Source organism: Neofelis nebulosa, chromosome 13 (assembly GCF_028018385.1).
Source record: "Neofelis nebulosa isolate mNeoNeb1 chromosome 13, mNeoNeb1.pri, whole genome shotgun sequence".
NCBI lineage: Eukaryota > Metazoa > Chordata > Mammalia > Carnivora > Felidae > Neofelis > Neofelis nebulosa.
Genome location: NC_080794.1, coordinates 2,515,302 through 2,528,130, shown reverse-complemented (window position 1 = coordinate 2,528,130; position 12,829 = coordinate 2,515,302). Strand labels below are relative to the sequence as shown.

Sequence of the window (12,829 nt, the reverse complement as noted above, 5' to 3'; positions counted from 1 at the left end):
TGATTCTTTGAAGGGGACCATTAGCCTAGACTCAATAGATGAGAGACTATATTCTTTTCTTTCAAAAGCATTCCCTCGGTGGGGATACCGAGGCACAGAAAGATTTAAGACGTGTGAACCAATATCAAAGCCAGGTTCAAAGACACGAGTGTCTGAGGGCTGAATGCGGTGCCTGAGCCACACATCCTACCCCACACCTACTCTTACCTATCGTACAGTCCATTTAAAGCAAAGGCCGCCAGGATCCCTTTCTCTTTAAGGAGGAACCTGCCAAGGAAAGTGATCCTTGAAAACAGCTTACTGGCTTACTTGCAAAACAAAAGTAGAGATTTCCCAGAATCAGCAGAGACCCTAAATATCTTCTAATGAGATCTGATTAGATTTTTAAAACCAGATAATAGGCCACAAATCCATTAAGTTCCTGTTGCCTCCAGGCAAAAGCGGCCAAGGAAACATTTGGTAACAAATTTTGCCTTCTAGGAATGGGGGGGGTGTCTTCTGGGGGGGGGCGGGGGGGGCATCTTCAGTAAATACAAAGTGAGACCTGACAGCTTGGCCTCTGTTGGTGGCTCACCTCCATTTCCCCCTACCTGCCCCGGCTGGCAGAGCACTGCAGGCCTATGGAAGGACAATCCTGGTCTTGGGTAGGAAGGTCCATACATTGTGATACAGGCTTTCTGGGTAACGCTGAAGTGGATACCCCAGCATCACCCTGCATATCGACGCATGGACACATGACAAACCGTTAGTGGTTCTCAACCCAGGGTGTCCCCTAGGGGACATCTGGCAATGCCTGTAGACGCTTTGGGTCGTCACCCCTCACTTGGGGGGGTGCTACCGGCATCTAGTGTGGGGAGGCCATGGCCAGCCCACAAAAATAAGAGAACCCCCGGGGTGTGCTGAGGTTGAGGAACCCTGGCATCAGCCATGGCCTGATGTGAGAGTGTTTTCCAGCACTCCCGTGCTGAGTGCCCCCCCACCCCCACCTCGGAGTGTTACCTACCCTCCCTATCCTCCCCATCTCACCGCATGTGGGTGGCCACAGGACAACTGTCTGCTCGTCTGTGCTGAAACATACCTTCACAGGGGACCGAGCCTTTCACTTGCAACCAGAATTAAGGCTAAAATGCAAATGTCCCCGGAAGAAGGACACGTAGACCCTGCGTTGTGATCCCTTCCTGAGAATCTGTAGGCAGAGGGCACGGGCACCGCACGGCTGGGCTTTCCCGGGCACCCAGAGCAGGAAGCACGAACCTGTTCCCAGCGTCCCTGGTGAACTCCGGTTCTGCCCAGGCTCACTCTGGAAAGCATGACCCTCCTCACTCTTGGTGGGCCACGAGGCGCCCGAGGGCGCTGTCACAACCACAGGGTTCACAGAGGACTGAAGATTCAGCCCAGAGCTATATATAAAACTGTATACATAGTTTTTATGCCAGTTACTTTGTGGGTCAGGATTACTGATGTCCACTTTGATTAGAATCATTATTTTCCCCGACGGGGCAGAGAGGGCTGTGTGCAATGTTTTAGCTTTTGCTTTGAATTAGGAGCTAGGGTGCTTTGCGGTGAGTCGCCAGTGGACGCTTAAAAGGATTCATTCTAAAAGGAAAGGCATATGCTTTGAGCAAACTTGCTCACGAGCAGAGCACGAACCGCGGAACGACGTCAAGGAGGCATTATTTACAATGCATTGGGACCTGACATTTAAGTTACTTTGAATTCTCTTCTCACTGAAACTGCTTGATAGACAAACACCAAGTGATTCCTCAGCCAGCCCAACAAAAGCATCATTCTGATACAATTCTAAGTACAAGAATGCCACCACATTGTAAGGGGACAGGGAATTCGATGGCCAATGAGACGTTCACGACCTGTAGCCTCTGCTCCGAATCCCAGGGGCTTCCTGGGAGGGTGACGTAAGTCAGGCCACAGCCGTTGATGATTCCTTCTTTGTTTGGCCGATCCCTCGAAAACAAGTGTGGCACAGACCTGCCTTCTCTCCTAGGTTCGTTCTTGTCCCTGAAAGGTGTTTTGTGCTGAGGACAGGAGAGGTGGCTTCAGGACAGCCTGACACGGTGCTGCTGGGTTCCTGGAGGAGGAGCAAAGCCGGAAAGGTGCCTGCTGGGGACACTCACGGGGCCTCCTGGAGCTGCTGACCCCTGCAGGGAGGCGGCAAGTTCTGGCGGCTTCCCTCTGAAAAATTACCTTTTTCTTCCTAAAGAGACCCTCCCCGCCCCCGCCATTGTGGGACTGCTGCTTCTCCCTGTTCCACATTTCCCTCTGACCCCGGTGCTGGCTGTCCTGAGGGTGTCACCAAGTCCAGCTGAACTCCAGCAGCTCCTTTCCGGAGAGGCAGAGCCAGGGCCGCCTGGGGAGCCCAGCTTCGGGGATTCTGGAAGCTCCCCAGCCTTTCATCCAGCCCCCACCACAGGAAGCCACTGCCACCTTCCCCAGGCACACTCACTCCTGGTGTCACTCCCGGCACGCTGGCCAGTCTTTTCCCAAAGCCGATGCATCTGGACCTGCCGGCCATGCTTCATCAGCCCCAGCAAGGCTGTGGCTCCTCTGTGTCCTCCAATCTTCAGGAAGCTTCCCCAGCTAGCAAGCTGAGTCCACCCGGAGCTATGGCTAAGGAGTGAAACGGAGAGGCAGGTGCAGGCAGGAGGACAGGCAGGAGCCTGCATCCCCCTCAGGGCTCTGGCGGGGGTCCGGGACAGGACGAGGAAGACCTCCGGGTGCCTGAGAAACCACGCCGCTGGCGGAGAACCAAGAGGCAAGACCTCAGCTCCACACACAGGTGGTTGCCAGGACCCGAGCTCGGAGGTCGAAACAGCACCAAGCAGCTCCTGAAGACGCCGGGCAGGTGGCCTAGCCGGCCACGTCTGCCCACACAGCGGGGACAAGGCAGCCTCGAGGTCCGAGGGTGCGTGGGCTCTGAGGTAGGATTGTAGGATCTGCTGCTAGGGGGGCAGGATCTACACAGCATTGGCCTTGGCCGCTCAGAAAACAAGGGCAGTGTCTACACAAGCAGGTAGAACCGAGTAAACACAGTTGCTGCCGGTTTATGGGCTAAGTTTTATAAAAATCCAATCCAGCAAATGGACAAGGTACTCCTCAACCTCAAAAATAAAATGCTTGATAAAATATATTCTTTTTAAAAAGGAGAAAGGTTTGCCACCAGATGGAAATGGAGGTGGCAGGTGACAAAGAGGAAGAGAAGGAGGGGACAGGAAGGTGCTCTGGGGACAGGACTGTGGCGGGCTCCGGGATCAGACCCCCGAAAGCGAGCTCTGTTTCTGAGGGATGCAAATGACTCTATGGGGACCTCCTGGGCCCATGAGGGCGCCCTGCTAGGGGGCTCGGCCTGGGCCTCTGGCACAGCCAGGCTCACCCCGGGAGGCTGGGGTGTAAGGGACATGCTGATATTGCTATTTCCTGCCTTCATTAGAGGACCTGCCCATCCCAAGGCAGAGGCACCACTGCCATGGGGGGCTGTCTCCTACTTTGATGATGACAGTAGGGTAGGTCTGGAAGAAAAGGTAGGCAGACTCTAAGAGGCTTCCCCAGGGTCCCCCTGGGAGGACCAAAGCCTGAAAGAGAGCAACTCAGACAAGCTTACAGTTCCAGAAGACAGCTGCCAGCCAGCAGACACGCTTCATGTGGTCACTCCAATTCCATTGTTTTCTTTTGTGTTTAAGGACTAAGAACTGAGTGAATGCATTTTTGCAGATGTGTGTGTGTGTGTGTGTGTGTGTGTGTGAGAGAGAGAGAGAGAGAGAGAGAGAGAGATGATTAATGAAGGACCAAAAGAAACCATTTTAAAGGTTCTCAATAGTTCAGTGGGAATGGTGAAGGTCAGTGGGAATGGTGAAGGTCAAGATTAATGCCCCTTTCTATTGACCTTGGATTAGGTCTGCAAGGGCATAATGTTGTGGAGACTCCAGGACCAAAAAAGCAAAAAGGAGAACCTTTCCTGGAGGAGATGAGAACCTGCAGCCTCGGGACAGAGAGGTGTCCCAGCAAAGGGTCAATCAACACTTGGGGAGTGGGATTCCGGAAGTGCCTTCCTGCCTCTGCTCTCAGGATGCCAGTCTCAAAGTCGGCCCTCCTCTTGCCCCCCCCCCCCCACCAGCAAAAAAGACAAGCTTTGAAAACAGATGGCAGGAAACATAATCATAAACCCCGGATGCCTTCTCCCTCCCTCGAGAAAGTTCCTTCTCTGTGAGCATTCGTAATGTCCAGGAGGAATGAGAGAAACACACACACAGCTTCACCACCGACCAGTGGCCACTTATTAACCAGCTGCCTCAACAAGCGTGGCCTGCAGACCTATTCTCACCCCCCAAAGAAAACACGTCTCTAAGATACTGAGCGGCTGCTGGGCTGCACCCCTCAAGGCGATCGTCCTGCCCTCGCGGGTCCTTCGACCTCAGCGAGGGATGGTGGGGCTTTTCCCAGACGCCGGTGAACAGCTGGGGCCGGGAGGCTAGTTGCCCGACAGCTTTGGCCGCCCCAGGTTTGTTGGTACTTCCAATCCTGTGTGCAGGGTGACCTGGAAAAGACGACCCAGTCAGTGAGGATGGGGGAGGCCACTACGAGAATCCTGAGTGCTCAGACAGCCCAGCGGCCACGTGCGAGGCCCCCTGTTCCCTGGGGTCGCCACAGGCAGCAGCCTGAGGGCCTCTCTGTACTGCGGGGTATGCTGTTTATTGTCGCCCAGTCTCACTAACGTAACGTCCCCGAGTTCATCCTGAGGAGCCGGTCTGGGCCTGGGTTTCCCACCTTGTCGCAGGAGCCCCGGCAAGGCTGATGCTCCATTGCAGCAGGTGAACGGTTCTCATGGTTGTATATTTGTTTCTGCATTCTTCCCATGGCCTTCGTTCCTTTCTTACACCTGTTATATTTCAAGCTGCCTCAAAGCCCTTTCATGAGTGAGTGCAGGTACAAATCAATCAATCAGTGATTGATGTAGGCCTGTCAGTATTCACAGCCAGGACTCCCAGAGGGAGGAGGGCTCTGCTAGAAGCTAAGAGTAGTGCCCCCACATTTCTCTTCCACCCTCGCCCCCTCACTGAGCTCCCATTTTGTCTCTGTCCACTTGGGGCCTCCCGAGCCCTCGCCAGCCCCCCAGGACTGGCTCCAGCCCTGAGATCTAAAAGCACAACATTCCTGCCTGCTTCAGGTGGGAGCCAGAGGGGGCAGGGAGGGGTGAGAGGGGGCAGAAGGAGACTCAAAGCCCCTGGGACTGGTCTCTCCCAGCCCCCCTGTGCTTCTCCTCTCTGGGGAAAGCCATACCTGAAAGGCCCCAGCGCATACATACCTGGCCATCGGCTCAAGCTGGGCACGGGGCACTGACTTCCTCCTGATGGCTTAACGAATGCCTCCATCGCACCCGTCCCAGAAAATGGAACCCCCACCTGCCTCCCCCTCCATTCCCTTTTCCCCCCTCCCTCCCACTGTGGCTCCACAAGCTGGCAGCTTAGCGCCTCCACTTATGTCAAGCGAACAAGTACGAACTGATCATGCCACAGAGGACCATCCCCGGGGAATGCCCAAGGGGAGCTGGTAGGTGGCTCTCTGCCCAGGCGGGCAGCAGTCAGCTTCTTTATAGCCCACATCGTCCAAGTGCACTTCGGAGGCCCCAGCACCCTGAGAGGACAGCCAGAGGGGCTCCCGCCCAGAAGGGTAAGTGGTACCTGCACGTTGCGGTTGAGGCTGAGGGCTGGCATGAACACCCCATCCACATGGCTGAAGGCTGTGGGGCCCTGCTGCTGCCCGTTGATGAAGAAGGTCAGAGTGTGCTTATTCAGGTCCAGGAGCACGCCGACAGTGGCCCCCTTGCACACACCGCCTTCCGTCCTGGGAAGAGAAGCCCCAGGAAGCCCCATCACCACCACATCTAGCCTGGGATGTAGGTGGTGGTTCAGAAGATGCTAGGAATATCCTCACCTAAAACACAGCCCTCATGGAGGTGCAGGGAGCTGTTCTTCTGGGCTGTGAGACTTGCCTTGAAACGCACTCTCCAGTTAAGGGCCACACAGGAAGACCTTACCCTTCGTGTAAGTTTCCTTACCCCGGAGGGATCGGCCTGTTCAGTCCCTGAGGTTTCCTGGCAGTCCCTGAGACCTGGGCACCCAGGGAGTTAGGGTGTGGATGAGCGGGTCCCACCTGAACACCCGGAGCTTGGAGCCTGGGTAGGGAAGGCTCCTTTGCCCTCCAAGGGAAAGAACTAGCTTGGCACCCTTTATAGTTTTAACCAGCGAGAACGTTGAGATCCACAAAGAGGCAGAGAGCCAGCCCTTCGGGAGATCTCGAGGCCCACTCGACGTCAGCTGCTCTCCGAAACATCCCAGGGACTCTTGAACAGCCATGCGTGGCAGGGGACAGATGCTGAATCTGGAATCAAGTCCCCTGTCCCGAGTTGCCATCCCATGAGTGCCAGCGGTGGAGCCTTGAGACTAAATTGTGGAGCTCTTGATAAATGTCTGTGATCCCACATTCGGCAGTGGTGGGAATTCATATCGGCCCGCGAGAAGCATCTCTTCAGATGCTCTCCCCAGGCTCCCTGGCTGATCCACCTCCTGTCCGTGGAAGAAGAGGGTCCGTCAGACTCCCTTCCCTTAGCTGAGGGCTGAGGGCTGAGGTCTCATCCTCCACCCCAGCTGCTCCGCTCTGATGAGAAAACCATTTTTAGCCTTTCCTGATGGGGCAGGTGCTGATTAGCTGGGGGCTGATGGCCTGGCAGAGAGCACAGGAAAGTCGTGAGGAAAACTCGGTGCGCTGACGGGAAAGGCACTTCCCAGGAGGTCAAATTTCCCCAGGGCGGGAGGCGTGGGGGTGGGGGTGGGGAGCGGCGTCAGGACCCCAGGACAGGATCCTGCAGGTGGGAAAAGGGAGCTACGACCGGGCTCCTGATGCTATTCAGACACTGACCGCCGGGTGGCGGTAGAGACCGGCGTGAGGCGCAAACACGTGATTCCCACCCAAGCGCTGGCTGCCCCAGGTTCATGGGCTCCCCACCGCAGCCCCCTACCCGGGCTCCCTTGGCCCCCCCCCCAGAACCGGAGGACTCTGAGCCGATTCCTGACAGCGCCGCTAAGTAGCCCTGTGACTTGGGACGCTTGTTTCACCTAAGCCCTCGGTCTAATCGGTAAAATGCCAATCATAATAGTACTTTTCGGAGGACTAAGGGAGATCATGGAAGTCAGGTGCTTCCTACAGCCTCAGGCACCAAGTAAGCTCAATAACGCTCCGTTATTACCCGCATCAGCCGTGTATCTGGGCACCATTTGGTTTAAGCAGGTAGAGATGGAGCTGGTAGGTCTGGACTCCACTCTTCTGTGGTTTGGGAACAGCGGCCGGGGGTAGATCCAGTGCGGGGTCAGCCGGCAGCCCCTGGCAGCCTGCAACACCCAGTCAGCCTGCAGGGCCCAGGCAGAGGGGACAGAGGGACGAGGTGCTACCCTCCCGCAGGCCTCCAGAGCTAGAGGTCACTGCCAGAGAAATGGCAGGTGGGAGAGGTGCAGTCTGCTTCCCTGGGGACCCTCAGGCAAGTCCCTGCCCCAGATCAGGACTCCTGGGGCCAGTACACTGAGAGCCTCCAGGCTCACTGACCTGGCCTAGAGCTGGGCCCCGTGAGGTTGGCTCCTGGGGAGATGGCCCTGAGCAGGCCAGGAAGGAGATCGCGCGGGGAGAGGGCAGCTCCAGGTGACTACCATTCTTTATTTCTGGGCTCCTTGGCCAGTGCTGGCCTTAAAAGATTTTCCATCCCCCACCCCCACCCTGGACACACAGGCCGGGTGTGAACACGGAATCCCTGGGTGAGGAGAAAGTAAGCACTGAGCTATGATGGGGGGGGGGGGGGGGCGGGCACTGCCTTCTCTGAGGAGAGAGATCAAGGTGCCCACAAGTCCCTGAAGGAGCCCAGATATCAGGGACATCTTCCCAGGGCGACCCCAAAGGGCCCATCTTCCTGTGTCCGCCCTGGTAACACCACTTCCAGGGCCGGCCTCAGAGTAAGGCAGCCCTGGCAGGGCCCTTGACAGAGTCCCCGGCAGTGAGCACCCCAATAGTGCCTGCCACTCCCAGGCCTGTCCTTTTGGGGGCACTGTCTTGGGTCAAAGCCCACACAAGGCTGGGCGGGGTGGGGAGGGGGGGGTCACTGCCAGGCCCATGGCACCTGCTCCCTCTGTAGAGACATGGTCACAGCCACGAGGACACCGGCTGTGCCCCTGGCTGACAGTGTCTAAAGGGAAACGGAGCAGAAGTGGGAAGGGAGTGGCCGCCGAGGAACCTGGCAGAGCCTGGTCGTGTGGCTGGCCGGGTGACGTAAAGCCACATGCCCTGGGGCCACTCTAGTCTCTGTTGCATGCTGTCCCTTGGGCACACACTCACTTCTCCCTGGAAATGGGACACCCAAGTGGCTGAAAGGCCTCCCCCACATTCCTGATGCCTAGCAGAAGGGATGCTGTCCCCCACAGGAGCCTCATTCCCCAACTGCCCCCCTCCCCCCCCCCCCCCCGCCACTGGCAACGCACCTGTTGGTGTGGGAGTTGCAGTGCATGAACCAGCTGCGGTTGTTGTCCACGTACATGGCCCAGGCCTTGTCGTCCTTGCCCAGCATCATGTCCTTGACCACGCTGGCCCTGGCCACCCCGAAGGCGGGGTCTGGGTGGTTGTCGTACCGGTCCACGTGCAGCTCCCAGTAGTGCACGCCCTTGGAGAACGCGGCTGTGCCCAGCACCACCCGGTCGTCATAGCTGCTGCAGGTGGCCGTCTGGTTGTCATTGGATAAGATGATGTCCCGGTGCCCAGAGTTGGGGTCAAAGGTGAACCAGGCCACTGGAAAGGAAGGAAGCAGAGTCAGGGATGGGACTCGCTAGCAGTCTCCGACCTGGGCTCGGAGACAGACTCACTCACCCACATCTACCAGCAAGTTGGCATCCAGCATCACACACGCTCTTCCCTGTGTGATTCCCAGGCACACACAGGGACACACGCACATACACGCGAACACACACACACGCTCCCCGATCTCTGTTCATCCAAGCTCTCCGTCCCACGAACCCAGCCTTGCCAAGGAACGCAGATATTCGAGCCCCGGAGCCCCAAAACTAAACGCATTCTATGGAGTCTTGGTTTCCGACACCCTTCCGTTACGCTTCCTACGCCGTTGTAAGTTAAAGAGGAAGGAGGTAATCCCTGCCCCACTTTGTGGGTGTGGGATCCGAGACCCGGAGCAGTGAAGTGATATAACCAAAGTCCCCACGCTCCATCCTCCTGTTTTGCAGTCCTCCTTCTGTTCTCCGATATCCTCAGGCTGCGGGAAGTGAGGTCCTGACTCTAGAATCGTGACCACAGTGCTCAGGGCAAGAACTACTGTTCTGCAGGGCGGAGGGCACCTAAGGGCAGAAAGCTGGTGATCTTCAGAAAAGCGTCCCCAGCCGTGCCCTTGACAACAGCATCTGCCCCTGCCCTCTCTCCCCTGCGTCCTGGGGAGACGAGCCAGGCGTGTCACATCTTCCTCAGGGCGACCGCAGGATGTGCTGGGATGCACGATGACAATAAACAGGATTGACACCATCCTGGGATGCCCGGGTTAGCAGGGCAGGCTCTTGTTGGGACATGTTCTTTATTTACATCATCTCTTCCTGCTAAGGACACAGATGACCAACATCCCACTGATGCTGATGTGCTCCTCTTGCCTGAAACCTGAAAGGACGCAGCTGGGTATGTGAGCCATCAGATCTGGGTTCTCGTGCCAGGTATCCGAGGGATAGTTTCCCACTGGGGGGAAGGTCAAACCCAGGGACTAAGTGGCCTTTTCTCCAGGTCTGTCCTGTGCAGTCTCAGTCCCTGGGTCTCCCTGAGCCTCTCACATCCTTGTCTCCTTTCCCACGCCAGCAAATGGGGTGAAGAAATGGCCTTTTTTTTTTTTTTTTTGTGGCTCATGAGTAGGGAGAAGTAGGCAAGGGGCCGTGGTGAGAAGGGCAGGGACAGGGCTGGGAGGAGACGCATACATTTCGCTGCTGCCGAATTTCCTCCATCCCTTCACTCCCCTGCCCTGCACAGCTGATAGTCTCCCCCCACCCCTCACCCCCTGCCATCCTCCTTTAGAAGCTCATCCACCCGTGGCTGAATCTGGTGCTCCCCCAGCACCCCAGTGCTCACCGTCAGATGTCTGCAGGACTACAGTTTTACTATAAGGCCCGACGCCGGAGGAGTTGAAAGCCTTGACCCTGGCATTGTAGGTACTGTTGAAGTGAAGACCATCGATGGTGCACAGGGTCTCCTTGCCCACATACACTTCCTAAAAGACGGCCAAGACTGCTCAGGAGGTGCCTCCGTTATTGGGAAAGTTTCTCTTAGCAACATGTTGACATTCAAAGTGCTAGCAGAGTTCTTGAACAAGGGACATTTGGAGGACTGGAGGCAGGGTCATAGACCGTGTCCAAGTTGGGCACAAACTCTACTCCTGGCTGGCCAGCCCCTCTGCCCGTGAGAATGTGAGGTGTGATGGGGTCTTAGGGAGGCGGGGAGGGATGGCCGGTGTGTAGCCAGCTAGGCAGCTGCCCGAGAATGTCCTACCTCTGCTGAGGCCAGCCGATCAGATAGGACCCTGGATCCCAGGGACACCCACTCCTCCAGGAGGGGTGGAGGTGCAGAAACCCCCACCTCCTTCTTGGTTGTCGGCGGGAATTTAAGCTAGCAAACATGAGCTAAAGCAGCTAAATAAACAAAATAAGCAATACTTTTAAAAGAAGGGTCATCACAGGGGCGCCTGCGTGGCTCCGTCAGTTAAGCGTCCGACTTCGGCTCAGGTCATGATTTCACAGTTCGTGGGTTCGAGCCCCACGTTGGAGCCTGCGCTGACAGTGAGGCGCCTGCTTGGATTCTCTCTCCTTCTCTCTCTCTCTGCCCCTCCCCGACCTGTGCTTTATCTCTCTCTCTCTCAAAATAAATTAAAAAAAAAAAAAAAAGAAGAAGAAGGGTCATCACCCATGATGGGAAAAAGTGGACAGAGGAAGGGCGTGACCAAGCACAGGTGGGTTCAGGTGGGTTTGGGCCGGGATCGCTTCTGGGTCGAGAGGGGTGTTCCGCCCCCCTCCCCAACTTCCGCCACCCCTGAGGTTGCCATCTTCCCCTCGTTGGCCCCCCCTGCCCCCTGAACGGCTTTTCTCATGGCCTCCTGAGAGGTGAGACATTTCTGCAGGGGACCCCAAAGATCCGTTAGTAGGGATTGACTTTGTTCCCCACTCACTTCAAACTTACCTTTGTCCTATTAACTCCCTCAAATGCGCAGCCCTGCACCCCATCCTGTGTCACCATTTCTACTTTGTCTCAAACATCTTTCCTCTCTCGTTGTCTAGGGGGTTCACGCTTCATTTGTTATGGCAAGTCATTAATAATAACAGCTGGGTGCGAGGCATTGTGTAGGGCATTTTAATCCTCACACAACCCTTGGATGTTGTTATTGGTTTGTTATTGTTGTTGTATTTCATACAGAAGGAGACTCGGAGAAGGTTGGAAACCTGCCCAAGATCCAGATGAACCCATTTGGAAGCCAGGGTTCAAATCCAGGCCTGCCTGCACTGAAAGCCGACACTCTTCCCACTTTAACAGGTGGTTCCTCATAAATTCTAGCCCTTGTATCCAGCTTTTGCTGGTGGCTATGTCTCGGAGGGAAGGGGCCATCAGTATGTGAGCCCTGTGGCTGCTTCTTTTAACATCCGGAAACAGTCTTCCCTTCCCGTTTCAGAAACAGGGGCTCTTTTCCTGGTTTCCAGTCCAGGAGTTCTTTCCAACCTTAGCTTCTCCGCACAGCCACAACGACTGAGGTTCTGGACCCAGTGAATGATCTGCCATTCCTCAACTCCTCTGTCCCCTAAATTGCCCATATATTCACACGGGACCCAATAATTCCCAAGGGAAGGCTGCTATTATTTCCCCAACGCTTACGTTCTTGTAGGGTAGGTCTCAAACAGAAAATGAAATGGCCTATGCATAAATCCCTTTGAGAGAAACGAAAGGAATATTGATCTTCAGCAAGATTTGTTCAATGGGGCAGCCCCCCAGGAGAAGGGATGTCGGAACTGTCGTGGTTGCAATGCTTTGTTCCGGAACATCTTTATGCAGTCTCCTTGGGAATGGAAAAGGAGGAGCTCTAAGAAGACCCTGGTCAACAAAGCAACTTGACAGTGACCTGAACTTTGCTGTGTGAAAACTCAGGGAAGAGTTCTTTAGGGGGCCTGGCTTTGGGGGGGTCTCTACCGGATGGGGGAGTAGAACACCCTTTTCTGGCTCACTAAGAGCCTCTCTTGTCCCCATGACATTTCATCCCTGGAAACACGAGGGTAGAGGTTCATCTCAACCCAACGGCCATTTACCAAGTGGCTGTCCTCACCCACAGAGCACCTCGCCAGGTAGAACAGTCAGTGTGACCCAGGCGGGGCAAGGAGGGATAGAGCATTGAGGGAGGGGCGGGGGCGGGGGGCGGGGCGGGGGGAGCCTGCGTGAGCGGGGATATCTGGGAAGGTGCTGAGGAATAGCCGGGACTGCACCGGTGGGGTGAAGCAGGAAGTAGATCAGGGCAGGGGATACCTTTTCCGAGCTCTTCCTCTGCCTCAGACCTGTGTCAGTCTCCGCAGAGAGGCCATCCTAAACTTTCTCTGCGTCTGTCACCTCTGCCTGCCCCAGCTGCCCAGACCTAGCCCCCGGCAGAGAAGCCCCATCTCCCAAGGTTCCAGACCCACCAGCCCTCTGCGTCTGGGCCAACGCCCTCTAGGGGCAGCAATGGAGCTGAGGGCAGGCCAGAGGCCTCCGCATTAGGACC

At 56.1% G+C, this 12,829-nt stretch overlaps 1 protein-coding gene across 3 annotated transcripts in view; it reads right to left on the bottom strand.

The window, feature by feature from the left end:
* Positions 1 to 1,700: 1,700 nt before the first annotated feature.
* The window catches only part of TRIM67 (tripartite motif containing 67), a 54,291-nt gene continuing 43,162 nt past the window's right edge, over positions 1,701 to 12,829 (bottom strand). For 2 of the 3 annotated variants that reach the window (XM_058696131.1, XM_058696132.1), the window contains exons 7-10: positions 10,168 to 10,306; positions 8,535 to 8,838; positions 5,694 to 5,856; positions 1,701 to 4,549 (exon numbers count right to left, since the gene is read on the bottom strand). In XM_058696131.1, the coding sequence (XP_058552114.1) occupies positions 4,484 to 4,549; positions 5,694 to 5,856; positions 8,535 to 8,838; positions 10,168 to 10,306 (672 nt within the window). In that variant the 3' untranslated portion in view covers positions 1,701 to 4,483. The remainder of the gene's footprint in view (positions 4,550 to 5,693; positions 5,857 to 8,534; positions 8,839 to 10,167; positions 10,307 to 12,829) is intronic. The other variant, XR_009252088.1, reaches the window with a different exon arrangement.